The 27,795-nt window shown below is 43.3% G+C and overlaps 1 protein-coding gene across 2 annotated transcripts in view; it reads left to right on the top strand.

Moving 5' to 3' along the window:
* The window catches only part of PALD1 (phosphatase domain containing paladin 1), a 1,254,976-nt gene that overhangs the window by 1,145,369 nt on the left and 81,812 nt on the right, over nt 1–27,795 (top strand). For both annotated transcript variants that reach the window (XM_069610500.1, XM_069610501.1), the window contains exon 19: nt 7–162. In XM_069610500.1, coding sequence (XP_069466601.1) covers nt 7–162 — 156 coding nt within the window. The remainder of the gene's footprint in view (nt 1–6; nt 163–27,795) is intronic.

Genomic DNA, 27,795 nt, shown 5'->3' with positions numbered 1-27,795 from the left:
TGTCAGATAAAAACTGCTAAGGGAGAGAAAGAGGTGAGCCTGCAGCAGCTGCGGAGTGTGCAATACCTGGAGCGCTACGTGTACCTCATCCTGTTCAACGCCTACCTGCACCTGGAGAAGAAGCAGTCTTGGCAGCGGCCCTTCAGTGCCTGGATGCGTGAGGTGAGACACCCTGAAACGTTTACACATGGAAGGAATCCTTCCCTTCCTTGAGTTTAGACCATTTGCTAGAACACAGCATGTGTCCAGGTCATAAAGTTACATAATTCTTATTTTTAGTTTTCTTGATTTGCTCTTACTTCCAGAAAGTGATGCACTTTTGACCTCCATCATTTGATCAACCTTGTGGCAGTAGCTAGTGGATTGCTACTTTTCTCAGCGCGTTTTAGATGCCTGCTAGACCTTTAATATTTGTTTAAATGTGTTCACTAATATTTAGCTTGGGCTAAGGTGCGAACCGATCCTTCCAGACACAGTTCCCATAGTTTGTCGTAATTTCTTGCAGTTGAGCTTCTTTTGGCAGTACCCGATTCAGCATTTCTGAATATTTTCATATATAGATGTGATAAAGTTTTAAACGAGGCAGTCCCTCTTCAAGTTTCACTGGCTTAAAGTGGAATACAAGCATACAAGAGACGAGTAACCACGGTAGAGAGAAGTTACATTTCTATGGGGGTTCTCACTTTACAAGGGCCTGTCTTTAGAACATGATCACCAAACATGTAAAACGAGTCCCACACCACACCCTTCTTCATGGAAGTTGTGGTCTTGTTTCAAGAAATGTTGCATGGCGGCCATTTTCTTCACAGATGACGCTTTCTTCACACACATGTCATTCTTTCTCCTTAACTTGAGTCTCTAGCAGTCTTTCATCAAACAAGTTGGAATTAGTAGATCATCAATGTTAATTTGATCCATTTCACGCGTCAAAGTCTTAGCTGAGCTTTGCAGCCTGTACAATATGTCTTCCAAATTTAGTTAAACCTGGCAAATGTTCTATCATATGATATATATCTTTATAGTACATGTGCAAATGGAGCAACATTTACTCAACAGGTAGTAATCAAAGGGGGGAAGCAAAGAGCTGCTAATTGTATAGCAAGTACTTTTTGCACCTCGATTTAACTATTTAAAGTAAGGGTTGCCAACCTTTGGCTCTCCAAATGATTTGGACTACAGCTCCTATCAAGCATAACTAACATTGTAAATGGAGAGCTAAAGGAAGCGATAAGGCCAGTCTCCTAACGTTACACATGACTCACTGGAAAGAGTTTGAGGAATGGGAAATTGCAAGACATAGGACAACACAATTAAAAACTGTCAAATATACATTAAATATCCACACAAAATAAATTCTAAACAAAACCTATATGTATTACTGACACTACTCATAAAAGAAAATAACACAATAATATTCCAAGAGTCATCCAAAAATAAACAAATTATTAATTACCATTATGTATTGTTGGATATTCAGTTGGACGACATCCCTTCAGGGCAATGTTTACACTCCTCCATCCCCAAAAACAAGAATCACACAATCACATGTTTCAGATTCTTGAATATATGAAGGCAAATCTGGGAGGCAACGTACAATTACTGCGCCTTTTAAATAATGACTGCACATTTTCTGCGCAGTCAGCATTTTTGAACATTTCGGACTCCCATAACTGAGACCAAGCATAGCACTTTTTAAAGTTTCTTGTCCCCCGCATACCACTGTGGTAAGCGGGGGACAAGAAACTTTAAAAAAGATAAAGGACCCTGCGGCATCAGTTCCTCCCACGTAAGTGGTGGGAACTGACGCTGCAGGGATAGTGGGGTGTCGGCAGCGCACACAGAAGTGTGCCTCTGTAAAGGTAAGTGGGGCGAGAGCGGGTAGGACAATGTGGGCCGGGGGCTGCAGGCAAAGTCATATCTCTTATCACTGCCTCGCGCCGTTATGGGAGTCGATATTTTCATCGGCGGCATTACGGGCGGGGCAGTTATCACATAGATCCCTCTGGGACAGGAAGCTGCTTTGTACATTTTTTTTATTTCAGAATTGAAATTCTATTATATGTACATTATAGGGCAAGGTAGAGTTTCGCTGTACATGGTGGATCTCCCAGAGTTCCCACAGTTATCCAAGGGATGCCCCCCCCCAAACAACAGTCACTTGTGAGGGAGGTTTCCCTAATAAAACTACCAAGAAATGTGTTGTGTGAACGTAATGGAAAGTCCCCAAGAGTACCACCCCACTTGGAGCAAGAAAGTGCCAGGTAGACCAAACCCGCAGAAAATCAACCTCAGAATGGTTGACACACAGTATCATACACATGAACAATTAGCAGCTGGCACCGTGCACTTCCAGCAAGGCCACTCAGGGACTGAGATACTTTGACGAGGGGACCTTAGTTGCCCAAATCCCTGAGTGGATCTCGGGCCGAGCAGTTGTCACAAAGAGAGGGGATCACAGGCAGTGTAAGCACAGAGAAAGGATTTGGGTCTACCTAGTGAGTCCAGTCAGGGATGGCTCAGCATCCGGAATGCAAAGCTGCACAGCTGGCATGATGTTTGATCTGAAGATGCCAGGCAGATAGCACAGAGAGCTATGCGCTTGACCCTGATATCTGTGCACAGCCTGCTCTGACATGTTCGAATCCTGGCAGGATCAACTAAGCCTTGCATCCTTCTGAGGTTGAATTGAGTACCACTCTGTGGGATAATAATGCCTTCTGTTATTTCAGTGCTCTGAGACCTGTGGGTGTGCAGTGATATATAAGAAATACATTAGCAGTATTATTATTATAGCAAACAAGTTAATTGTGCCTTTGGACTGTGGTACCCGGGGCTTGAACTGACTTGAATTTTAAAGCAAAATACCTGATTAGACGAGGAGGAAAGGCACGCACATGGGGATTAGGTGTGACCATTTAGCATGCACAAATCACACAACACCAGCTAACTGGTGAAACTGGCCCACCAATCCAACCTCTGATTGGAACTATTATCACTCAAGGCAATGTAATAAACAGATAAATATAAGGAGGAACTACCACTAGACTATCTGAAACTTAGGATAGTGATCTAGGGAGAAGGTTTTGTAGCAGTGAGAGGAGCAGGAGAAGCAGAGGGGGAGTGGCCAAGCCAGAAAGGGTCAAATGTAGGAGGATTAAGAAACAGGGGTGGCTAAGCCAAATGGACCGCTTTGTGAGAGTGTTAAGGCTTGTAGGAGTGGCCATACTAAAGAGCCTGTCATAGGCATTATCAGAAACTGGCATCAGAAAGAAAATACTGAAGAGAAATAAGAAAATAGCCAGCTAAGACCTCTAGCCTCAATCCTGGTGTTCTCGAAGTGGTTGTAGGTGAAGGGGTCGACTGCAATTGATATGAATGCAATAGTTTTGAGTCAAAAGGACTGGAAAAAAAAAGGTTGAATGTTTTTTTTCTTTTTTGGGGGACCCCCCACATGCCCCCGTTTATGGTGTAAAAACCACTGTTTTTTCCCCATACAGAAGCCAAAAAATAAAAATACATTTTAAAAAAGGCATTCGACCTTTTTTTCGGTCCTTTTGACTCGAAACTATTGTAATTCGAATCAATGTATTCAAGCCTTTGACTGGAACCTCTCGAAGTACATGGCCTTCACAGTGAGCACATCCTACTGTTTTCCTGGTGAAGACATGGACTAAATTATTTCTATACATCGAAACCAGTTGAAGAAAGTTGGAGATGTGATCATATGAACTACAATGATTATATCCACTCCACCAGTTGACTGCATGCTTCATAACTGTAGAAATCTCAACACTAATGTACTTTAAAATGTTTCTTATTTGTGACTATTCGTGTGTCATATTACACATTGAATTTATTGTGGTAGATGTTTTAGTGGAATGTGGATGTATGGTTGGGATTGAATGTGGACGAATGACTGAATGGTTCACTGTGATTTGTGCAATAGGTATGTTTTTAAAGTTGATGTTTTTCTGCAACGCAAATGTAATTTGAAGTGTTGATTAATACATGATTGACTCATTTTTTATAAATTTTGTAACATGTGAAATGCATTTTGATACCCAATATTGAAATAACGTCCTCTGGACAATTTTTCAGCATATTCTGGTTTGGTAAAACCCTGGTCCAGAGCGTAGGGTTTTCCTGCGTCTTTCAGTATAATTGGAAACTGCATAGCCACCAGAGAAGAATGTTTTGCAAGATTAAGGACCTTTAAATCGCCTGTGAGTTCAGGCCCAGGAGAGTGGCACTTGGCTTGGGACAGTTCAAACTACTGTAGCTCAAAAAGGACACAAATGCGGGGGAGAGAATCCGACCCAGGGAGAGTTCAGGGCAATAGTGGGACACTGCAATATCTTTCCCCTAGTAAAAGTCCAATGAGAACCAAGGGACAAAGCGGGGGTGGACCGCAAGTTTGTGACCCATGAGAGTGTATAGTAGACCTTCTTGCTGAACGGGGAAAACTGGAAGTGTGTGTGCAAGTAAGAGGATAAGGAGACACCATGTGGAAGAGGGGTAATCTTAAAGGTTTTGCCCGAGTCTGAAGACATCACACTGCTATGGAAAGCTCAACTTCCAGATGATCTGCCAAAGTCAAGTAAACAGGTGTGCTTGGGCATTGAATCCACCCTCGGACTGTGAGTTCAGTAAATGATGTGTTCCTGTGTGCCGATGCCACGGAACTGTGTGTGGATTAGAATATGTAATGGCCATTGGACTAAGGATGTTGGGTCCTCTAAGCATAAACCCTTTGATTCCTCCACACCCCACTCTACCCAAGACTGTGCGATCTGCCCCCTAGTTGCTTGTCAAGTGGCCTGTGCTGCACCTCTCTGTTGCTAGCTCCCCGCTCCATTGTATCTCTGCTTCTCTCACCACCTCCTTCCCTCTATGATTTGTAATGCACTGCGTGGCTTCCCGAAGCTGTGTCACACTCAATAGGTACCATCATAATAATAATGTGTTCTCCCTTCATGGCATCGTTGCTTGAGAATCTTCATTTTATCTTAGGTAGGGATTCTTCTGGATCCTATAGGAGATATCACACCGTGCCATGAACATGGGGAGTAGACTAAAATTGAGCCAGGTTGAGTATCTTAAACCAGCAACACTATACTTGCCGTAGGTCGAGAATTATGGAGCAACAGTAGAACCCATTTTATGATATATGGTGTTCTCCCTACAACTACAGAGTACATAATGCAGCTAGACTGGCCATCTTTATCCTTTTTTGTTTCTTGAGACCCCCTCTTTGGTTCAGGCCCACCAGCAGGCCATACTTTTTGTGTTCTTTCCCTATAATTATAATTGGTTATTTATAACGCGCTGAATACCTAGAAGTTTCTAAGCGCGGACCGGAGACTCGAACCTGTGTTGCTCTGCGTCGTCTTGCTGCCAAGGCGAACTGATTGCCCCTGAGCTACCCTTCTGAAACTCCTTTATGTAAATCGGAATACAAGCTTGCTATATTTCTTTTATGTGCATAACTGGTCTGTTCCTCGGTCGTCATGACAAATGCTACATTCCTCTTTAATTCTCACTACATAATGTGAAAGAACACCATATATTGGAACAGGCATTTATATTGAAGATCATACTTTGTGTTCTTACACTTCAAAACAGATCAGACTATTCCGAAAGAGGCTTTTCCCCCCTCATATCGCTACTGAATGTCAAATGACATGTTTCAGCTTTCACAAAGGTATCCAACTTGTGTTGTAATGTTATAATTTTGGGCACCTATCAATATAATGGCAATTGCGCAGAAGCAAATTACTAACTTAGAATTGGAAAAGGTCACAATGTAAAATGTATTCTAAAACTACCCACCCGGTTGGGTTTAGGTCTTTTTTTTCCAAAACACCTTCTTTTCTGCATTATTTTATGAATGTTCAAACAACAGTTAATGGAAAATGTTTTATTATATATGAAATGCTGGTGTAGGTTTTATGTGACAAAAAGAAGTACTATAGGTATATTATTTGGATATGGCTTTCACATAATTAAACAGCATTTCATTCTAGCCCTTCCCATGTGTATTTTCTGGGGGAGCCAGCCAGCGAACGCATATTGGTTCTATGCTGTCGTTGGCCATGATAGCCTAGGGAAGTAACCAGTTAAAGCTTCTTCAAAGAGTGTTACCTTTCATAGTCAAATGATGTCTTCTATGTATGTGAACTCCCATGGGGTATTAGTTCGCTTCAATTTTAAGTGATTGCAGTTGTACACATGGTACCTGGGCTCAGCTTAGACTAAGTGGTTGTTGTGGTTCCGTAGGCCTGCTATTCTGAGGGGGTCATCCCCCACCCTCATGGATGATAACACCGGATCTATGGTACAGCCTTGGATTAACTGGACTCGCTTAAACCTCCGGGTTCTGGGGCAGCCTGTAGGTTCTATAATTTCCTAGGTTTAAATCCCTTGGCTTGGAATGGCTCCACTGGCAATACATACCTTAAAAGTAATACCTGTGTTCGTTTCAGCTGTGATTGTAAAACTACATCTTAGAGCATGCTCTCTACATACACCCACTGGCTAATAGCATGGGAATTCACATCACATCAATATTCATATTCTGAACATCCTTGGCACTCTGGGGAATCACTACATGATTGTTTTTCTCCTCTACCTGAAACACTAGCTCTTCTTGTGGCATCACAAGCTTAACCTTTTTTTCCAAAAGGTTTACCTTTGGCATTCATGTGTACAAATCTGATCCAGTTTGTATCAAAGTTGGATGTTGATATTCCTCAACTCTGCCTTCCATACATGTACACTTTGTATTCATCTATCAGTCAGATTTTCTTTTTTTTTATGGCACTCCAGTATTTATTTCAGGAAGCTGTTTTAAATTGTAATAGTTTATCTTTCTGCTCACTCAATAAGGGTTTGCTCTCTGCCCATGTCATTGGAATGTTGTGCCTCCGAGAAGGCCTAAAACCTGTTTTGACATAACTGAGGCCCACCTTGCAAGCCTCACATGTGAAGAGCAATGTTAATGAATCTCGGTTTATTTAATGGTTTGCCATTTCATTTCCCCATGTTTTTCTGCTCATAACTGAGTTCAGCACCGTGGGTAATAATAAGCAGCGCTCAGATACCTGACGGTTCGGAGCGCTATATAAATGCAAAATTATTATTAATATTATCAGTTCAACCCCATCTATTTAATAGGTTGACTGAAGCCTTCTCGGGGGCTTCTGTTTGACTCGGTGTTTCTGTATACATTAATAGTAACTTCTTAAATCTTCCCACAAACATGTGTAAACATGCTCACCTATTATAGGGGCCATTAGCTACCACAATTAGTTTATATTTACTAGCAAAGCCCATGTTAAATGTTCTTGGACACATACATTTAGTCCATTATCTGACCTGGGCTGTAATATACAATTTATATTGCTTATGTAATAGATTATGCCAAATCCCAGCTAGATTCCTTCAGTTGTTTATGAAGAAATGTTAGTCTGAAGGGAAGGATAAAAAGCCTTTTGTCGTTCCCTTTTTCTCATTTCTGGAATATATATGTCAGAGATGGCTCAGGAAATACTCCAAGTCTCGGAGAGATGCTTCAAGGCATTTTATTTGATGTCTCATTGTGCTAGGGCCACCCCTCTCTCTCATCTTAAAAGCACTAATCCTCCTTAGCCCAGACAGCCATTATATACAGCAGATTCCACCTTAATGTGCAAGGTCGTACTGGTTTCCCCCAGGCATAACTTCTTAGAACTTCAGGATGGGATGGAAGTGTAGATTAGATTTCTGCCAGTCAATTGGTGTAGACATTCTTGACTTGCTCTTGGGTTTGTTTGGGAGATTTGACTGGGACTCATGATGCTTCGGCTTTCCTCCCTTGCTCAGGCCTCCAGTCTTATGTTTCTGGAGCTTACATGTAACACAAGTCAACTGTCTACTGTATTTTATATGTATGTATGTAACTACTGTGGATTGCATAAGCAAAAGCGCCCAGATACCTTCGGGTTAGGTGTGCTCTATAAATAAATAAACTAAACTAAACATGGCCCTTTGGTGGCCCTTTGCTGCTTGAATGGCTTATTCCAGAATGGGTTTCTGCAACTGCCGTATCATTATCTTAAATATGGCGGTAAGGCTTCTGTGGATTGTTTCAGAACCAGAATATATTTGACTTCTTCTTGGGTATTATCTGCCAACCATTTATTTAATAGGTATCTCGCACAATGAGACATTTGACGGGTGTTTATCCCTGCCTTAGTTGTGAGTGAAGGAGCTGAAACCGATAATCTCCCTGTCTTGTTCCAGTATCTTGAGGATGCTGCTCTTTGTCTTATTAGGGGTTATTCCATCGGGGCAATGTATCTGGCCCAGCAATGCTTGTGCCACCCTGCGGGTTCGGTGACCCCTTTAAAATTCATGAGAAAGGCTGCAGGATCCAGTGTCATGTTTTTGTAGGATCCCTGCAGCGACTGATGGTTGCTCTCTTTTTCCCATCACCATACCCTGCAATACTGTTAAGTCTTATTGATGCTGCTGACTGTTGGCCAGTTGGACATCCACCAGGGTTCTTCACTGGTCCTCCATTGTGGTTTTGCTTGATGCCTTGGAGTGACTTCTGGATCAGACGGGGCTACTACTTCCTCTTCCTTGTGGGTTCTGGCAGGGGACCTCCACCTATGGGTTTTCTAGTCCACTGACACTACCTTGGGTCCTTCTCCACTAGCTGGTTCTCTCTCTGGCCCTCGGGAATCTGATGTATCAAACTTTGGTTGGTGCTGTTGGTCAGGATGATGGATTCTTCCTGCCTACTGGATTTGCTTACGTTCGACTCTGATCCAGTGGACTCCCTGGAATCTTCTGCTTTTTCTGGCACTGGATCGACAGTTAGGAAGTCTAGTTCTGTTCCAATTTCCCTACTCCTCTATCTACAAACTCAGTGTTGACAGTCACCCAGGAGTCTTTGCCCTCCGATTTTTCTAATGTTCTGTTGGCCCCTATTTCGGGGCCTGTGGAATCCAAGATGACACCACCTGGCACACATGGCTCAAGAAATCCTCAACATTTCAGAGCTAGTTCAAACATTGCCATTTCCTAAAAAACACGCTTATTTGGTCCCAAATACCATTGATTCTAAATTAACATGCTTTGTCCCCAAACATCTGCTTATTCTTTTTAAAATACACATTTTGCCACCAATACCTGCTTGTAATTGTCTTTTTTTTTCTTCATTCACTGGTGCTCCTAGGGACATATTTTGCTAGGATCAGCTTCATATGTACTGGTAAATCTTCAGATGCCCATGTATAGGTGTATAGTCAAGAAAGGTACTTTATGGGGCACACATTGTGTTTGCACATGTGCACCCAAATAACCACACCTCACATCCTTACCTACTCCCCCCCCATGCTGTCATATGGCTATAGACACCCATCATGAACTTGTTGAATGTTTCTAGAGCCAGATTCAGTCTCGCGCATGATATGCCAAAAACAGTGAAATATAGCCAAGTTCAACTGTTTAGCCTTTGCATGGCTCGGGACGCGCACAATTTTCCAGATAAAACTTTATATGGCCAGACTCGTTCTCAGTACCGCAACCACGCACAAACACGGTGGCATACACTAATACACTTGAAGGGTAATGCACACAACCCTTTCTAAAATCTTAACGGAGACCTACAACCATATTGTACCATACAGGATCCCTGTAAGGAGGACCTGCATTTTATCCCCACCACCGCCCTGCAGAAAGGTGTATGGGTAGGGTCATGAGTACACCTCAACTTTGTTGTGTAGGGTATAGATAGATAATTATGGGGCTGGGTAGTTTCTGTTTTAGGTGGGTTGACTGGTCAGCTTGGTGGGTTTTGGGAGAGTTGGTGGGTGTATGGATGGATTGATTTCAATCTTACAGCACACATTTTGGGTTAGACTCAACTGAATCCTATCCTTCATCCCTGGCAAAGCAAATGATAACAGTCAAGCTTTATTTATTTCAGCTGGTTGCTTGAAACTTAAATAGTGCAAAATGAACCATCTCCAGATGGGAACACAGGTAGGAACCCTCGGAGCAAAGGGGGAGTTTGGATGAACCAAAGGGTGACAGTGAGGGGGATTAAAGCTTGACATTGAGTTTGATTTTAGGTGCAGGGTTATGAGATGTTCCATGAACAAACAGGTATGCAGGAACATGTGCCCCTCCAGTGTCTGCTCCATCCCTTGGCCACTAATGAATGCATTTACCTGAAGAAACCACAGCTCAAGAGAAAACAGGAGATGGGAGAGGGATGTGTTTGAATTGAATATAGCGGCGACTGCCAGATACAACTCCTTATTTCCAAAAGAAAGCCATGGTACAACTGGTTGAATAGATACATGTCTCCACTTGCTCCTGGTGGTGCCTATTACTGTGAATGTTACCCTTAGTCCATCACGCAAAAATCCTTCTGGCGTAGGAGCTGTTATTTCATGCAGAAAAGCACCAAATTCTCACCCACCAGAAACCTCACGTCCGGTCCTCTCTGGACAATGTGTCCTTAAGTTTCAAATGTAACACAATTCCTCCATGGGCAACCAGCATCCATCTGCTTTTCAGAAGAAAAAAAAACACCAACAGCTTTCTTGTTCAGACCAGTGTTCAGCATCCAGAAGGCAACAACAGTGTCCGCCCTTTAAGATACTCTGCCTCATCAAGGGTTGGGCGGTAAACCGGTGGTATTACCGCCAGGTTATCGCCTGCGCTAATAGCTTTACCTGCAACCGGTCCAGCGCTATTAGCGCCGGATCAAGGGTTGGGTGGTAACTGTAATTCCCAATTACCCATTGGGGAGAAAATGGGAATTTTCCCGGCGCATTCACCTCCAGCTTGGAGCTGGGGGTAAATACTGCCAGACTCCTGATTGGGTGGACCCTTAATTGTGGCAGTAATAGCGTTACCGCCGCATTTAAGGGTTACCGCCCAACTTGTGATGAGGCTGTCTGTATTTGGGATCCTACTGCACTGGAAGTATAGAGTCACAACATGCCATGTCGCTGATTGTTGCTGACAGTCTATTACCTTTACGGCTTAACTGTATCTGTGTACCACAATGTGTCAACAAGATGTAAGACATGTCTGGCGTTATATTATATATACATGCATTTATGAAATAATGCGATCGCATTGGAAAATCCGTGATCAGTAGCTCCTTCAAAAAAAGAATTTAGAATAAGGATTTTTACAATCACATCACAGACAAATGTTAATAAAAAGAATAATCTGAAAACATATTTTCTTAACAGAAAAACTGAAAAGAAACTAGAATACTGGCAATGTTTTAACACTAACAAGCATATGCCTGAATTCAATGGAAGGCATGCCAGGCCACCACTGAATTTTACTCCCACTCACAATAACTATCTTCAGGTTGAGTCAATTTGCTCCAAGCACTTTACTCGCCTGCAATCCAGCAAAGCTAAAAGAGAAACATACAAATTCCAGACTGTAATTAGTGTAAGCAATAAGCCCTGATGACATGGGCATGTTTAGGTCTAATAATGATTGCTGAGTAAGTAACATTCATCTTCGCCAAAGTCATTATCTCGGCCGGTAAATAGCCAGTTCTGTATTTTTTCATTTAGATTCTTTGTGATTGAAGCTGTAATGGGCTCTGGGAATTCCTTAAGGAACATGTACTCTCTCTGAACGTTATTGTATGTGATTTGCACTTAGATAGCCACTATCTGCCACTGGTGTGACCTCACAACACTATTAGTTAGCTTAGCTGTGTGTCACAGCAAAACCCTTCCATCCAATACACTTAGCTTGGGCCCATGGTTGCAAAGGTGTATGAAGGGAGGGCATCCTTAAGGGAGGCTATTAGGTTGATGTGTGTGTTGGTCCAAGTTTTATCTATAACCGTGAAACTTTGTAATGTATCAAAGCCACTTATGCGAGCACGTGAAGCAGGAGCAAGCTGATTGCAAGATTTGCATCTCCTAAAAACTCACATGAAAGGCAGCTGACTTTGACGTAAGTTTTAAAGTGATAGAATAAATGTACACTTTTTAAAGGAAAATGTAAACTTTTCATCCGAAAGTATACACTTAAGGAGGAATGCAATGCATGAGCAGAATGAAGGTGCATTTTATAATAGAACCCTACAAGTATGTTTGTGATATTAACACTTTGTATATTAACAGTAATAACATGCTCCTACAACATGTGCACCTTATACATACGCTCTTACTACACATAACATGTAGACAAGTTCTCTCACATGCTCCTATGACACATGCTGCTAATGCACACATTCTGGCAACACAAACTTACTGCAAACTCTTCCGACACACTATAATGTAATGCACTAGTGGGACACGTGCTCCTATGCCACGCACTGCTATAACAAGTGCTTTTACAACACCCCCTCCTATAACATGTTCCAATGACAAGCACACCTACTACACACGCGCCTATTATACATAACGTGGATGACCGACACTTGCTCTTACAACACATGTGCCAGCCACACACACGACAGAAACTCCTACAACACATGCGCCTATGACACGTGCAGTTACTACATTTGCCCCTACTACACCCACCCACACACTCCTATGACACTGCTCCTACCACATGCGCTCCTACATCTGCTGATACAACACATGGTACTACGACACACATTCTTACAACACATACTCCTACCACACAGGTGCCTACAACATGCCCAGAAATGCTGTACGCAGATCATTTGAGTTTTAGAGTTGGTACATTACAAAATTACCATCTCATGTAATCTCACATTAAAGGCAAATGTGGTAGGTCAGAAGGAGGAGACAGCCAAGTTTTTGTAATTTCAAGATTCTTTATTCCAATAATGCAAATTCCTTTCTATCCCTGGTCTATGGGTTTCCTTACCTAACCAAGCTAAGGTGCTCGCCGCCTGTTTTGAAGCCCAAAAGTAAACAGTCCGTCTTCCGTTCAACTCTAACCTACTCTGTTCCTACCACTAGTAGAAAATAACAAAAGTCCAGAAGAATGACTCCTTTCTCCTGGATAAGCTTCTTCAGCTTCAGGAAAATAGCAGGAGACCAGGAGAATTACTCCATTCTCCTGGAAAGGCTTCTTTAGCTTCAGTATTTAATCGTGAGATATTGTTTGGGTATCTCATGAAGCAATTGGTTCAGTTATTGTAGCGGACTTTTCCCAGTCCTGGTTTCCCCTGCTTGTGCCCTTGGCAGGCTTTTCCTCCGTGGCTTTGTTAGCTTTGGAAATACACTAGGGAGATTGATTACCTCTTTGTGTGCTTCATATTCTCTCTGTTGCTACAGTTCTTCAACTCCTTGTGTATAAGAAAGTTGATATCGTGTTCCCCCTCTTCTGATTCATTGTCTTCCTCCTTGCTATTCTTATTTTAGACCCTATAGTAATTCTGTTGTCCAGTTCTTATCTCACTGAGACGAGTAGGATGGATTTTACAATGTTTTCCTTTTCTGACCATTCATTGGGAGGAGTAGGCCGAGTGCCTGAGTGTTTCACACTTCTTAAGGTTGGACCACTCACTGGGATGTGTAGGCTTCATCCCAGAGTGTTTGTCACTCTTCTTAACTTCAAACCACTCACTCTTCTGAATACTGGGACGAGTAAGATTAACCCACTCTCACTCTTTGGATTATCGGTCCTCTTCCTGGGACAAATGTTAATTGTCCAATAATTAGTTTTACTCTTTTGCTCACTTAATCTTCCAATGGGACGAGGATGATTACTACAATCATTATGTTAGTTTTTTTTCACTTTGCCAAGTATGGGAATGACAATCATTATAAGTGCTTTCTCCCCAGGTCTCTCGCAGGTCTCTCGCTTTCCCCTTTATCTTATCTTTTGAGGGGCTGCGTCACTGGTTTGGTGTTCTGTTGGTCTCTTTGTCAGGATGTGTATTGTTGTGCTCTGATCGCTGTCTTCTTGATTCACCTTCCTACATTGTTCGACGTGAGCAGTCCCAGCATCGGTTAGGGTTTTTTTTGCTTTCCTTTTCCAGCCACCACTCTGGTTTCTTGTGTCCCTCCTGGGACGGTACTTAACTGCCCAGGCTCTCGCTAGCCTGGCCTCTTGTCGGCTTCCCTGTGTGTCCCTCCTGGAACTGGAGACAGTTGTGCAGGCTCCCTCTAGCCTGATGTTTCTCTGATTCTTTTGTGTGTCCCTGCTGGGACTAGAATCAGCTCTGCAGCTTTCAGCAGTCCTGCATCTCAAGCAGGTGGGTGTAAGGCTTAGCTTCCCATGGCTCTCCTCCATCTCAGGAAACAGCCTTCACCCAGTACATCAGCTTCCCTTTCACAGTTGATTCTGAACTCACAGGCTCCTCTCTCTCTTTACCTCCTTCTCTCCTCCCACTTTTATGACGAGGACCTGGAATTTCCCCAGCAGCAAGACGAGTGTCTTTCCCTGTGAGGTCCTGCTTGCCATCACCCCTAGGGGGAATATTGCATAGCAAGCTCACCTCCCTAACCTCACAAGGAAAGGCTCCCTCCTCGGGAGAATTCACTGAATCCCTCGATTTGTCAAACAAGTCACAGATGACTTTAATGGAGTGAATGCACATGTTTCATACCAACTGTAAACAAAGCATATGAGATTTACAGTTCATAATTTACACAATTGACCTCTAAAAACTCACACCAACTTCAAGCGACAGCTGACTTTATCTGTTTTAAAGTGATGTAATGAATGTACACTTTTCCTATGAAAATGTACCGAGAGGAGCAGGAATTTCACAGTTCGTACATTACACAGTTTACATCTGAAAACTAACAACAGTCGAGGCAGATTTTAATGTTACTTTTCAGGGGATGTAATAAATGTACATTTTTCATGCAAACTCTACCAAGGGGCGTATACTTTTTTGCAATTTACAACTTTTAAAAACTGACAGGAAAATCAGGGCTTACTTTGATGTAGGTTTTCAGGAGCTGTAAATTGCATACAAGTATGAAATGGAAAAGTGATACACGCATCTCATACGTATTAAAAATGCACATTAAAGTTTACTTTAATGTGATCTTTTATATGTGACGGAGGCATAAAATGCATGAGAAGAATCAAGGTACATTTTATATAAAAACTTGACACAATCACTTACTCTGCACCGTCTTCCAACACACGCTCCTATGACACATGCTTATATAATACGTACTCCTATGCCCTGTCCTACTACCACACACACACTGTATGACACATGCTCCTACAATACATTGTCCTACGACAGACACTTTTAAAACATACTACTAAGAAATGCGCTGTTAGCATTTACACTCGAAACATACTGTTATCACCCACACTCCTGACAGATGCTCCTACAATGTACCTATAACATGTGCACCTATAACATACACCTACAATACATGGACATACAACATGTGGATGCATGACACACGCTCCTGGGGCACATGCTCCCATAACACACCACCTAAAAACACACACTCTTATAACAGACTATAACACACTCCTTCAACACACATGGCACACCCGCTTATGACACACGATGCTACAACACAGAAATGTACAACACATGCACGTAAGACACATAGATTTTCGTGTTATGCAATATGCCCTTATGCCACACACCCACACTTCTACTATGTGCTGTAACTATAAAATAAAAAAAGTTTACATTTTTTTATTTTTATATAAGAGTAAAGGCTAAACCAACAGAAACATAGTCTACAAACATCAGAAATAATAACATCAAGGTAACAGAATAAATGTTAATACATTAAAAAATATTTAAATTAAATATCATGGTAACCTTAACTCAACCACAAACGTAAAAGAATACAATAGTACCATAACAATTTCACAAATAAAAACAAGTCATCGTATAAAATGTAACATCATTCAAAGTACATTAAATGTAGACCTAACATATGTTAAAAGTGTAACATGTTTGTTATACAAACTGACTACATAATGAACTTCAAATATGATATACAACAGCATAATTCCTCCAAAATAATACAATTACAAAATACACAGAATATTTTAAAAATCTGCAAAAACAAAATATACATAAGCATTCAAGTGTGATACTTTACATATACAACACTATCAATTAACAAGGTGCATGCCATTGTAATGTACTAAACAATAAACATTATAAAAAAGAAATTGTAAACTAAACATATACAAAAGTATGAAAATAAATACAGTAAAAGCTTACTGGCATTTACTTCTACAATGAATATACACGCATGTATAGTTACAATATACATCAAAAATACATACGTGTGCTAAATTAAATTTAGTAAATACAAACTTATTTGTGCTAAATTACATTTAGTAAATAATGCAAACTATAAATACTATAAAAGCTGCACTAATGTAATACAGATTTAAAACATAAATAAAAACAGTTTAACATGTTTATTAATAAATATTTACACAACACATTACATGACTTTCACTATAAAGCATTTTAGAGCAAAAAACAAAAATGGGGCGAGTTAAGGTTACTATGATATTTGATTTTAATATATACTATATTTTTAATGCATTAATAAAGTTTATTATGTTACCTTAACATTATAATTTCTGATGTTTTAGACTTTTTGTTGGTGTAAATTTAACTCTTTCATAAAAAATAAATGTTTTCAAATAATATATATTAACACCAGGTAACTCCTCAAACAGGAGAAGACGGCACTCTAAAGACCGTACACATTAAATGTACAAAAAATAATTGTTACGCCATTATGCAAGAAGTCATGGAACATCATGTTTCCCCCACAAAAATATTTACTTATTTCTGTGTTCGGTTTTTCAAATTGTGGCACAATGGAATTCTGTGCAATAATGTGATGCAACAATATGCTCGGAGGATAGCTCTGGGGCAACGTACTTGTCTTGGAAGCAAGATAACACTGAGCAACATGGGTCTGATACCCATCCTGCAATTAGATGCTGGTCTTCCGGCATGAAGCCCGATATAAAAGCCCACATTCATTTAATATGAATACCATTAGGATACAGTTGTAAGGGTGAACTTTGGAGAACATGGAAAGATAGGATAACGTGAGTTGCAGGCAAGGAATGCTTTTTAGAGAGGGCAAGGTGGACCCATTTTTTTAATTTGTTGGTGGATCAGCAGTAATATTCCTGTTAGTTTCACACACACTCTGACCTTCCTCTCTGCACTGTAAAATATCCAGACCTGCATCAGCAGTTGCCTCTTATGACATATGTTGTGAGAAAGGAAGCAAGGTGTGTTCTTCCTTATTACCCTCCCAAAGAGCCCAAAGACTGCAAATCTGTCAGGAGTTCCTGCCATGTTCTCCGTAACCTTTTCTATGACAGATGTTACCAGCTTTAAAATGCAACTATGAATTTAATGTTTCAGTGTTTCCCCTCCAGAATTCCAAACTTATGATTATTGTCGATCTCTTTGATTTTCAATGCATTTGAGTTTGATTTAATCCAGAGAAAAAATCAAGTTACCCAGAAAGGGTTTAGTGTATTGGGGGGTTCCACTACACCAATGTGCCCAGCTGTCATGCTAAAATGGTTAATAACAACCGGGCTGGTCTAGGTTGAAGTAAAACAGCAATTGCATGCAAGGGAAAGAGTAAGGAATTTTAGTTGGAGATTCGAGTGGGCCTGGTGGATTGTTGGCCAGGAAAAGGGAGTACGCCTTTACATCTCTGGACAGTCCCTAATCACATCAGCACAGGCCTTGCAGATGTATTTTTATTCAGCACATAAAAATAATCACTATTGAAATCACGCACACAACAGATCAGGCTCACAACACGAGGCCATACGCCACAGATCAGGACTGGCCATAACAACATTAGTCTCCAAGTTGTGTTTATGCAACAAATAGAGCACAAAACCACTGAAAAACCGACTGGGCCTCATTATGACTCTGGTGGTAGCCATGCCGGTAAATACTGGCACGGCTGCTGCCGGAGTCATGAATTTTTCGACACCCCGGAAGGGGCAATTACCGGGGAATTACATCCCTAGTGGACCCAGTAATTGTGCATTTCCGGGCGCCGGAAAAAAAATTCTCCCCATTCCCATTTGAGCCCCGTAGGGCTCCATGCGAATGGGGAGCTTGGATGCACCGGCACCATTAATGGTGCCGGTGCATCCTTCAAGGTCTGCTCGCGGGTGCCGTTACGCCCACAAGGTCAGACCTGGTAGGCGGTAAGGCACCAACAAACCGAACTCTTAGTTTGTCGGTCCGGTAACAATGGTACAGGCATGCTTACCAGTAGTACTGTTGTTACCGGACCGGCATGCTTAATAATGAGGCCACTGACTTGCTCAATGGAGACAGGTTTCCAACATTAGAACAGATCCCTGCAATCAGGACCAGTCCCAACTGATAGCACCAACCTCACGGATTTTCCCAAATTGACTCCTGTTTACCTGTAACAGGACATAATGTTAGTTAGGCTATGAAGATCAAGCTTATTTTTTGATCACAGAATAAAGTTGCAAACATCATTAAAAAAGTCAGTTGTAGAATAGCGTAGCATCATTAAACATTGCACAATATAAATCAAACAGCATAGCACACCACTGTGGAGCAAACCTTTGCTGCAGATGTGAGGACAGAGTGGAATTGAAGGTCAATGTGCATATGTACTCTGTCTGACAGGTTCATAGATACTATTAGCAGTCCATTTAATAAGTGTTTGTGCATAGTTTACTTACATCCTTAAGTTGGAAACTGCTGCCTTGGAAACTATGTATGCATCTCCCTAAAACGAAAAATCATCTAGTCAACAGGGCACAAGGCTTGCCTTGTATTGAGTGAAATCGCCAATCTCTGAAAAACAGTGCACCAAAACATCTTATTTGCATCCAATGGTGGTCAACTATCCTCTGGTCTCCCTAGTGGCTAGCAATGCCTACCTTTATCCCCGGGGACCTGGCCTCCCTCTTGCTCTCTTCAGCTTTTAGCCACAGAGTTCAGCACAGAGTGCCAGGCTGTTTGTTTTCACATTCACATGCCATTTTCACAGTTCCACGGTTAAATGCACTGTCATGCCACATCATTCACCCAGAAAATGGCTATTATAGATCTCCAAGCCAGCCTGCTCCATATCATTTACGAGATGCGTACCCAATCCTTGCCTAACTTGGCTCACGCTTTTCCAGGGCTCCCTGGGTTAAGGGAACTTTGGGGTTGAGCCAGCAATTTGCATAGCCACAACCGTCACCTTGACAGGGTAAACAGGTGCCCGTTTTACAGGACGGCTCTACTTTCCTCTACCTGCACTGCTAGTCTTTGCACCCTATTTGCAACTTCTTCCTCTTCAATGCCTTGAAATAAACGTCCCGCTTCACTTCCCCACCTAACTTTTCTCGTGGCTTTCCACGTTTCTGGAACCCTCTCCTCCATGTTTAAGCCTTGCTTACACTATATATGGCTTTTGCTGTCGTCTTTTACTGTGCGCCTTTCTGGGTATCTCCCCTCTGTGCCACCTTTTCTTATGGCTTTTTCTCTACAGATTGCAAGCCATTGCTTCTTCTTCCTCTCGCCCTCCAGGCTTTCTCTCTCTCTTTCTCTCTCTCTCCCCCTTTGTAGGATTAACTGTGCCTTTCTCCCCCTCCTTTGTACATTAGTGTACTGCTCTCCCCATCACAGTTGTTCTCTCCTGACTGCTCCACTCTTTTACTTTCCCACCACCTAGTTGCTCTCCTGCCCACCCTGTATACAATCTCTCTCCCCCGCCTTCCACTGCTGTCTTCTGCACTCTCCTCTCATTCCCCCTCCTCCTTTGTTCTCTTTTCTGCACCCTATCTCTCTCTCTGCTTCCACTTAGCCTCCCTCCCATCCTCTCTGCTGTGACAGTCCCAGCCTCCACGGACCACAGTCTTTTCCTAAGCGCATGGGCATAGGACATGGAGGAGACAGGGGGACAAATCCCCCCCACAATTTTAAGCATGAGGATATAATGCCATTTATCCTCCCACAATCAGAATCGAGGAGAGGGAAAGCGGGGTTTTTATTTTCCCAACTGAAGTGATAAAGCAGCAGGGCAGCGTTAAGTAAAATTAGGTTGGACTGTAAGGAAACCTGATAGCACAGCGTTTAGAAATGGTAAGAAGCGCTACATAAGGACCCAAACTATTCTCATCTTCTGCCCCTCTTATCCACTTCATGGATAACATTTTTGGCTTCCTGGCAGCAATGAGCTCTACACAAAATACACACATGATGTCAAATATGATTTCAGGGTGGTAGGCATGGCTCACACAAAGTGCGGGTTCCATGTGATAATATTGGTGCAGACATATCGGCATACAAACATTTTGCAATATTTTTATGGCGATATTACCCCATGGAACCTGCGGGGGACACCCCCGCAACCCCCATATATTTTAAAAGGGAGCGGGGGACACCCCCGCAACACCCCCATCCATTTACCCCATAAATTATCCCCACTAAAAATATCGCCTATGGCCGTTCCCGACGACCATATGTACGGCGATATTTTTGGTGGGGATAATATTACATGATACCAAAGTGCTTGCAGCCGGCGTGTATCTGATGGAGCACACTGTCTGTGAAGAGGTATGGGGACGATGCACACACATATTGTGTAAAGTGGCATCTATGGTCCACACAAGTGGGTGTACAAAGGGGTAGGGAGAATGCACATATGGTGTGTGTGGTGTTTGTTTTGTGTATGGCGGGGAATGATGCACTCAATGTGAGCAGTAGGGAAGCATGTGTGGTCCCCACAAGGCATCTGCATAGCTAGAGATGTAGGTCTGATGTATCATGTCTGTATAGAATGTTAAGTAAGGTGCAGGAATAGTATATATTCAGTGTCTACCTAAATGTAGGTATCTGACCGGTTAGATAGGTCAGCGGGTTGCACACTTACTGTGGAAATCTGTGTGTGATCTACAGGTCACAGCACCCCTGCAAGGCCAACTCAGTCTTTCATCCTTCCGAGATGGATAGATGAGTACCAACTTCAGTTGGCTGATAGTCATTGCATGTAAATGATCTATGTAAAGCACTTTGGCAAAAGTGCTACATACATAAATAGTATTTTTGTATTATGAGCAGAGTAGGGATGGGTATTTGATTTGGGCATACAAATTTCAAAATGGTGTACTTTGTGTGCGCAGAGTATTAATTAGGTATTAGGCACAAAAGGTATACACAAAGGGGTATATATGGTTCACACTTTGTATGCAGAGCCGCTGATGTGCTGCACATAATTTATGCAGAGAGCTGAGTATGTTGCATGCATGCTGCTTGCAGAGCAGTTTGTGTGCTGCCCGCATAGTGTGTGTGCAGACTGGGTTGTGTGGTACGCAGTGTGTGTGGGGAATCATAGGCATAGTGCACCTGATGATTGTGCAGAGAGCCCTGCAGAGGTGAGCATTGTTTGCAATATGGAGAAGGAATCATGCAAAATGTGTTTGTAGAGCAGTGGATATAATGCATACATGGTTTGTGGTGTGAAACAGATATGTGCACCTGATGTAGATAACACAGATGATGCAGTGCGTGTAGAACTGTATTTGTGTGCACAAAGGTGGTGTGTAAACCAGTTGATATGTTGTACCAGTGTGTGCAGAGTGATAAACTGTATGAACACGTGTGAAAAGCAGTTGGTATGGTGCACACATTGTGTTTGCAGACATTTTGGAATGGTGCACTCACAATGTGTGGAGAGTCGTACATATGGCATGCACATGGTGCGCGCCGATTGTATGGCTGTGTAGTGTCCACTCGGTGTGTGTACATAGAAAGAAAATAAAGAACAAGTGCCAGAACTAGGTACAGGTGAATTGGGCAACAGAAACACTGTTTATTTGTAGATCTACGAAGGCTTCGACTGGCCTTGCCTTATATTGGTTTGAATATGGGTTGGTCTGTGTCTGTAGCAAAGCCCCCAAGGTGTCCCCTGTCCCCCCAGATTGTATGTATCTCCTACGCCCCTGCCTATGTGCTTTCCTCGCCTTTGCCTTTCACCTCTGACTGTCTTACAACACGTGTCGCGTCCATAGCCACCCTGTCCAGTCCCCACAGCACCTTTTTATTGGACCTTGGAACCAGTAAACTACTGTCACCTGTGGTGTGCGGTCTGCCATGTTGCCATAGTTGGCTTACCAATTTCAAGGTCTGCTTCTCAGCAGATTTATGTTGGGCCATGATGACAAATGCGGCTGTGTATGGTGAACTAATAAAGATGGTGTCTGTTACCTTACTTTTCACAACTAACAGGTAGCTTCTGAAGTTCAAGGAGTTGTTCAAGCACCTCAGTCCTTCAGTGCCCTGCTCCGGCATTACTGGGAATTGGCCTGATGGTCTCTGTATATTAAGCCACCGCACAATCGGCTTTTGTGCACTGTGGGACTATGCAGTTGTGGTCCTCTCTGTGGGTCCTGCTGGCAACAGTCCATTCCCTTATGTAGGTACATGTTTATTTCCATAATAAAACAATTGCTGCATTCATTTATTCCTCTGGATGTCTAACACTAAATCCTATGAACCTTGTGACTTGTTTCCATCACTCAGAGCTGGGTGGGACACAGACTTCAGGATGGTTGTTGGCAGTCGACTTCCTTGGCGAGTCTCATACTAGTAACAATACTTCTTAGGTTGTATTGGCTGATCAAGAGACCAAAACCTTCTTTCCTATCTGCAATCATTTCAGTTTAGTCTCCTTCCATGGGCCTTGATCCTGTAGACTTGTTCATGGTCTTTTCTGGCCATGTCCCTCCCTTCATCCACGTTTCCCCATTTTTGGGCCCAATGGCTCTGTGGTTTTACACCCCCATCTTATATCCCTGGCTGCTAATGAGCTGATGAACCTGGGTGCCTTTCCTTTACCACTTTCACTTTGCCAAGTTAATGTTTGTCTAGCTCAGTATTTAGGCATGAGAGGTAGTAGATGCTTAGTAGAAAATGGCAGGGCTTGTAAATATTCAGATGCCTACAATGATAGGTTTTCGTGTAGGACCAAGTGCCAGTGAGTGATGTGCCATAGCAACCACATCCTGGTTACTATCAAGACTTTTTTGGATTTCGAAGGGATGCTGGTGTGGTGTGTTGCTGACCACAGCATGGGGAGTTGTGGGGCAGGATGGTTTACAGGCATGATACATCTCCAGGCAACTCCACAAAGCTTCATGGTGTGCACCACAGCTTACTTGTGAGGGAAACTACACAGGAGGTGCACAGTGAATATCTGCTGCTGTGATGCGTGGAGGCATAAGCGATGCTCTGCGCCGTGTGACAGGGTCAGGGATTTGTTGGTGATAAAGTGTTGGCTGTTAGAGAGATGGGTAACTGATTGTAAGAGTAAGATGTGGCTGTGGTTGCTAGAATGTGTGAGTGGTGTTAGAGGCACAGTAGAAGTTTTAAGTTAGTGAGACCAAGAGAAGTGCCTCAGGGAGTGTTAGAGGTGAATCAAAGTGGGAGTAGAGGAGAGTGTAGATTAAAGTGGGGAGTAGAGCAGAATAGAGGAGAGTGGAGAGTGGAGAAGAGAGGAGACATGGAATGAGAGGAGAGAGTGGAGAGGTTAGAGGGGAGAGTTGAGTGAAGAGAGAGAAGCCAGAGAGAGTTTGACCATGAGAGGAACAGAAGGTGATGGTTGAAAAGCAGAAGGGAAGGACAGAGCAAGAGAGGGACCAGAGCAAGAAAGAGAGAGGAGAGAGTGAGGAAAGGAACATCAGGGCGAGGAACGCGAGTGCATGAAAACCAAGAATGTGAGGAACGGGTCATTTGGAAAGGCACCTTCCAAAAATAAATATTGAAATGCTATCACAGCAAGTCATTAGGATCGTTACCCCCTAGGTAGAAGACTGGAGGGCGTAAGATAGAAAAGGCTAAGTCCTTTAGGCCATCATCATAGATAGAACTGTTGATAGTAGGTGTTACTGATCTCTAGTTGACACCCGGGAATAGGATAAGGAGGTGAGAATCACATGGGAGATGAGAAAGGGGTGGCCTTTAGTTTTCCACATTTTAGTCACCTTCAGTAAAAATACTGAATCATTTGAGTTATACTAAACAAAAAGATCTTGAACCATCCTCTGGAGTCTGGATGTTCTTAAGGCCATCTGTGCCATGCAGGACTGGCCATCGAGAAATAACGGTGAAGCATGGAAGCAGAAATGGCCACCAGAGTTGTGTGACGACAAAGCACGCTAAACGAAGCATGGCTGGAAATATGTGCTCTGTTGTGCACCAGGTAGCAGGGGAATGTTTAAGACAATCACAGTTTCAGTGATCACTGTGCATTGTGACTGGTTGGAGGTGGCAGAATTCACAGGGCAGAGGCAGCTCCAGTTCAAGGCGCGGAATAAGGGGCCAAGAAGCTGTCTTTGGTGGCTGGTTGCCCTGCGGCACTTGGGGAAGCTTGTTGTCACTTAATGTCTGCTGGATGGACACGTCAGGCGAAGCAGGGAAGGACAAAGAGGACACTAATAGCAGAGCAACCTGACTGGGCTTCCACCAGCCATGGCTGCCAGCAACTGACAGTACCTGAAGATTTTGAGGATTCTTCTAGATACTTCGTTTGCAATCTGGAGAAAAGGGAAATGACCTGGAGAGATGGGAATTAAAAGGAGGGGAATGTGAGGCCTGCATAGGATATTATTACATTTATGATGATAGGGAAAAAGGAATACATGTTTTGGAGGAAGCTTGCCAAAATGACGGGTTTCGCATTCTGGCAAATTGAAAATCGCAGGTCAGCCGAGACTACAAATGTCCATGGCCAGCACAGCAAGTGAGTTAGCTTCCATCAACAATTTCTCAGCAAACTTTTTAATTGGATGCAGCAAAGATAGTTGCAATTAAACCACTAAAAATACAAAGTCTTTATTATTTGACAAACTAAATTGGACAAAGACTAAAAATAATTGTGTTCGTACATTGCAGCCTCTGCTTTAGGGGAATGCTGCTGTGGTGCGTTGCCAGGTAACACTGCAGGGAATTATGGGACATTTTGTTGCTTTGCAGGCATGGTGCATCATCAGGCAACACTGCAAAGCCTCATTGTGTGCAGCGCGGCGTACTTCTGAGGGACACTACATGTGTATGTGTGCAGTGGAATCTGCTGGTTTGATGAGTGGAGGATCAGGCACTGCTCTGACAAGGGACCCGACAGCACCAGCACGAGAAGACAATTTAAAAGACTAATAATAAAGATGCCTTATTTCCGTTCATACATTGAAGCCTCTTCTATTAGGAAGAACCATTGGAGACATATGGGATGCAGGAGTCCCTGTGACAGAACAGTTCTAATCTCAAATTAAGAAGGTATGTCTGTGTGTTCCAGCAGGAAAAAGGCTTGCAATGGTGGGAGCTCCTTTAAACAGTTGCCCCGATAAACATTCTATATGGCTGTTTAGTTAGACATATAGTGAATAAAGCTCCATGTGCTATAAATCACCGAAATGTGCATTGCATTTGGTCTCAGAACATTTTTCGGTAGCCAAGAGGTGAAGTGTTTTACAGTTCTCGCCCGAATTTTCTTTGAAGTGCTATGCACGGTCTGTAGCACTATCTGGGGGTGGGTGCCTGTGGTTGTTTAATGCACAGTATTCATTTAAGTTCCCATCTGCTCCCTCACATCAGTTTTGGAAATTCGTATCTAAATTCTTAGAACCAGAGTCAAGACTAAAGTTGGTTGCTGATTTTCTGTGCCAGACTTAACTCCAACAAACAAATGGACAAGGACCTGCGCTCAAAATTGTTAGAGGACTCTATTACAACACCTCTACAGATAGTAGATCCATATGGTCATTGGGTTAGATGTGGAAACTGAATTTTATAGGCACACAATAAACAGACTGATAATCTTGTCATGCATTTTGCTGCAGTCTCTATGTCCTTTGCTGCAGTTGTCTCACTGTCCAGGTATTGCACCCTCACGGGTGCACAATGCCCAGGCTGAAGGAACGTAATGACTCCCGGCTGTGCAGCGCTGTGAGCCCTGCCAGGGGTTAATTATCAGGGACCACGGGCAGGGAATCAGTCAGCAAGTTACTTTAGTGAGTGGGCACTGCTTTCTTTCTGGTTATTCTTGAATTTATGTCTTGGAGAAAAATTCTGGATGCTTCCTGTGCCTCTTCTGTACTCTTTTGCGACCTCTGTGACTCATCTCTCTTTCTATTATTCCTTCTGTATCGACTCACTCTACAGGGCACACTCTGGATGTTCTCATCTCCTCTGACCTCCCCCTCTCTAACCCTCTCACCACTCCTCTCTCCTGGAGCGATCACTTTCTCCTTGCCTCCCATCTCTCCCTCTCTATCCCACAGCCCAAGCCTGCTCCAGCACCACCACCTACCTTCTCGGTCATCCGGCCCATGAAGCGTGTGTCAGTTGAGGCTTTCGCTGCCACTTTATCTCCCCCTCCTCCACCTCTGGCTGACTCCCATCCTGACACTGTCCTTTCCAAGCTCCACTCAGCTATCTCTGACACACTCGAAATTCTTGCACCTGTCATGAGGATCCGCTTGAAGCCCAAAGTCAAGTGCAACTCTTCGTTCAACTCTGACCTAATCACTCTTAAACGCAAGTGTAGGGTGGCTGAGAGGAAATAGCGGGCATCTTGGGCATCCTCTGACAAACTGTCACCTGCTCCAGAGCCAATACCGGCTCTCTGTCCACTCGAAGAAGAGAGCCCACATACAAGCCTGCATCTTTGCAGCATCTAACAGCTCGGCCAAACTCTTTAAAATCTGCAAGGAGCTGGCCAATCCTGCTGCAGTCTCTACTTCTCCTGTCCCCTCCCAGGCGCTCTGCACGGCCCTGGCCTCTCATTTCATCTCTAATACCCAGGACATCCTGTCCACCCTCTCGTCCTCTCCTCCTCTTCCCTCTTCTCTCTCCGCTACCTCCTGCCCCCCTGAAGCTGCCTCACTTCCCTCTTTCTTTTCCTTTCCTCTGATCTCCCCTGATGAGATTTCCAGACAAGTCTGATCTATGAAAGTCCTGTAAAAACAGGTTCTTCCCTGTTTCACCCAAAACCTTCAAGGACCATATTGTCACCCTCGCTCCTGCCCTGGCCGACTTCTGCAACCACTCATTTGCCTCTGCAGCCTTCCCCTCCCCTCCCCTCTCCTCTGAAGCACTCTTGTGCACCCTCTTCTCAAGAAACCCACAGCCGACCCCTCCTGCCCGGCTAACTATCACCTAATCTCTATCACTCCTTTCTTGGGCAGACTCCTGGAAAAGCTGGCCATCTCCCAGCTTAATCTTCACGCTGATTCTGTTGGTTGTCTCCATGACCACCAGTCTGGCTTCAGAGCAGCCAGAAGCACAGAAACTTGTCTCCTGAACATCCGTGAGGAACTACTCTCCAATCTTGATTCTAATCTCCCCTCTGTCCTCATCCTACCCGATCTCTCTTCTGCCTTTGACACGGTCAACCATGCCATCCTGCTCATCAACCTCCGTGATAACCTGGGTATCACTGATCAGGCCCTGGCCTGGCTGACCTCTTTCCTCTCCAACCGACCCTCCCAGGTCCAACTTGGTTCCTTCCTTTCCTCTATCAGTCTCCACTTGTGGTGTTCCCCAGGGGTTTAACTTCTCTTCTTGTCTTTTCAACCAATACCTGGCACCCCTCACCCACTGCATTGCTGCTATCTGCTCCAATTTTCAGTGCTATGCGGATGACACTCAACTTGTTTACAGACTCTCCTGCACGGGTGCTTCTCCCTTTCTCATCTCTGACTGTCTGTCTGCAATCCAGGAGTCGTGTGCCGCCAACGACCTCTGCCTTAATGCCAGTAAGACAGAGATCCTCCTCACCGCCACTCCTGCACCTTCCTTTCCTTTCACTCTCTGACCGACCTCCC

Source organism: Ambystoma mexicanum, chromosome 8 (genome assembly GCF_040938575.1).
Source record: "Ambystoma mexicanum isolate Mex_15411 chromosome 8, UKY_AmexF1_1, whole genome shotgun sequence".
NCBI classification, from domain to species: domain Eukaryota; kingdom Metazoa; phylum Chordata; class Amphibia; order Caudata; family Ambystomatidae; genus Ambystoma; species Ambystoma mexicanum.
The sequence above is the reverse complement of the archived record's forward strand: the minus strand, read 5'-3'. Positions and strand labels throughout refer to the sequence as shown.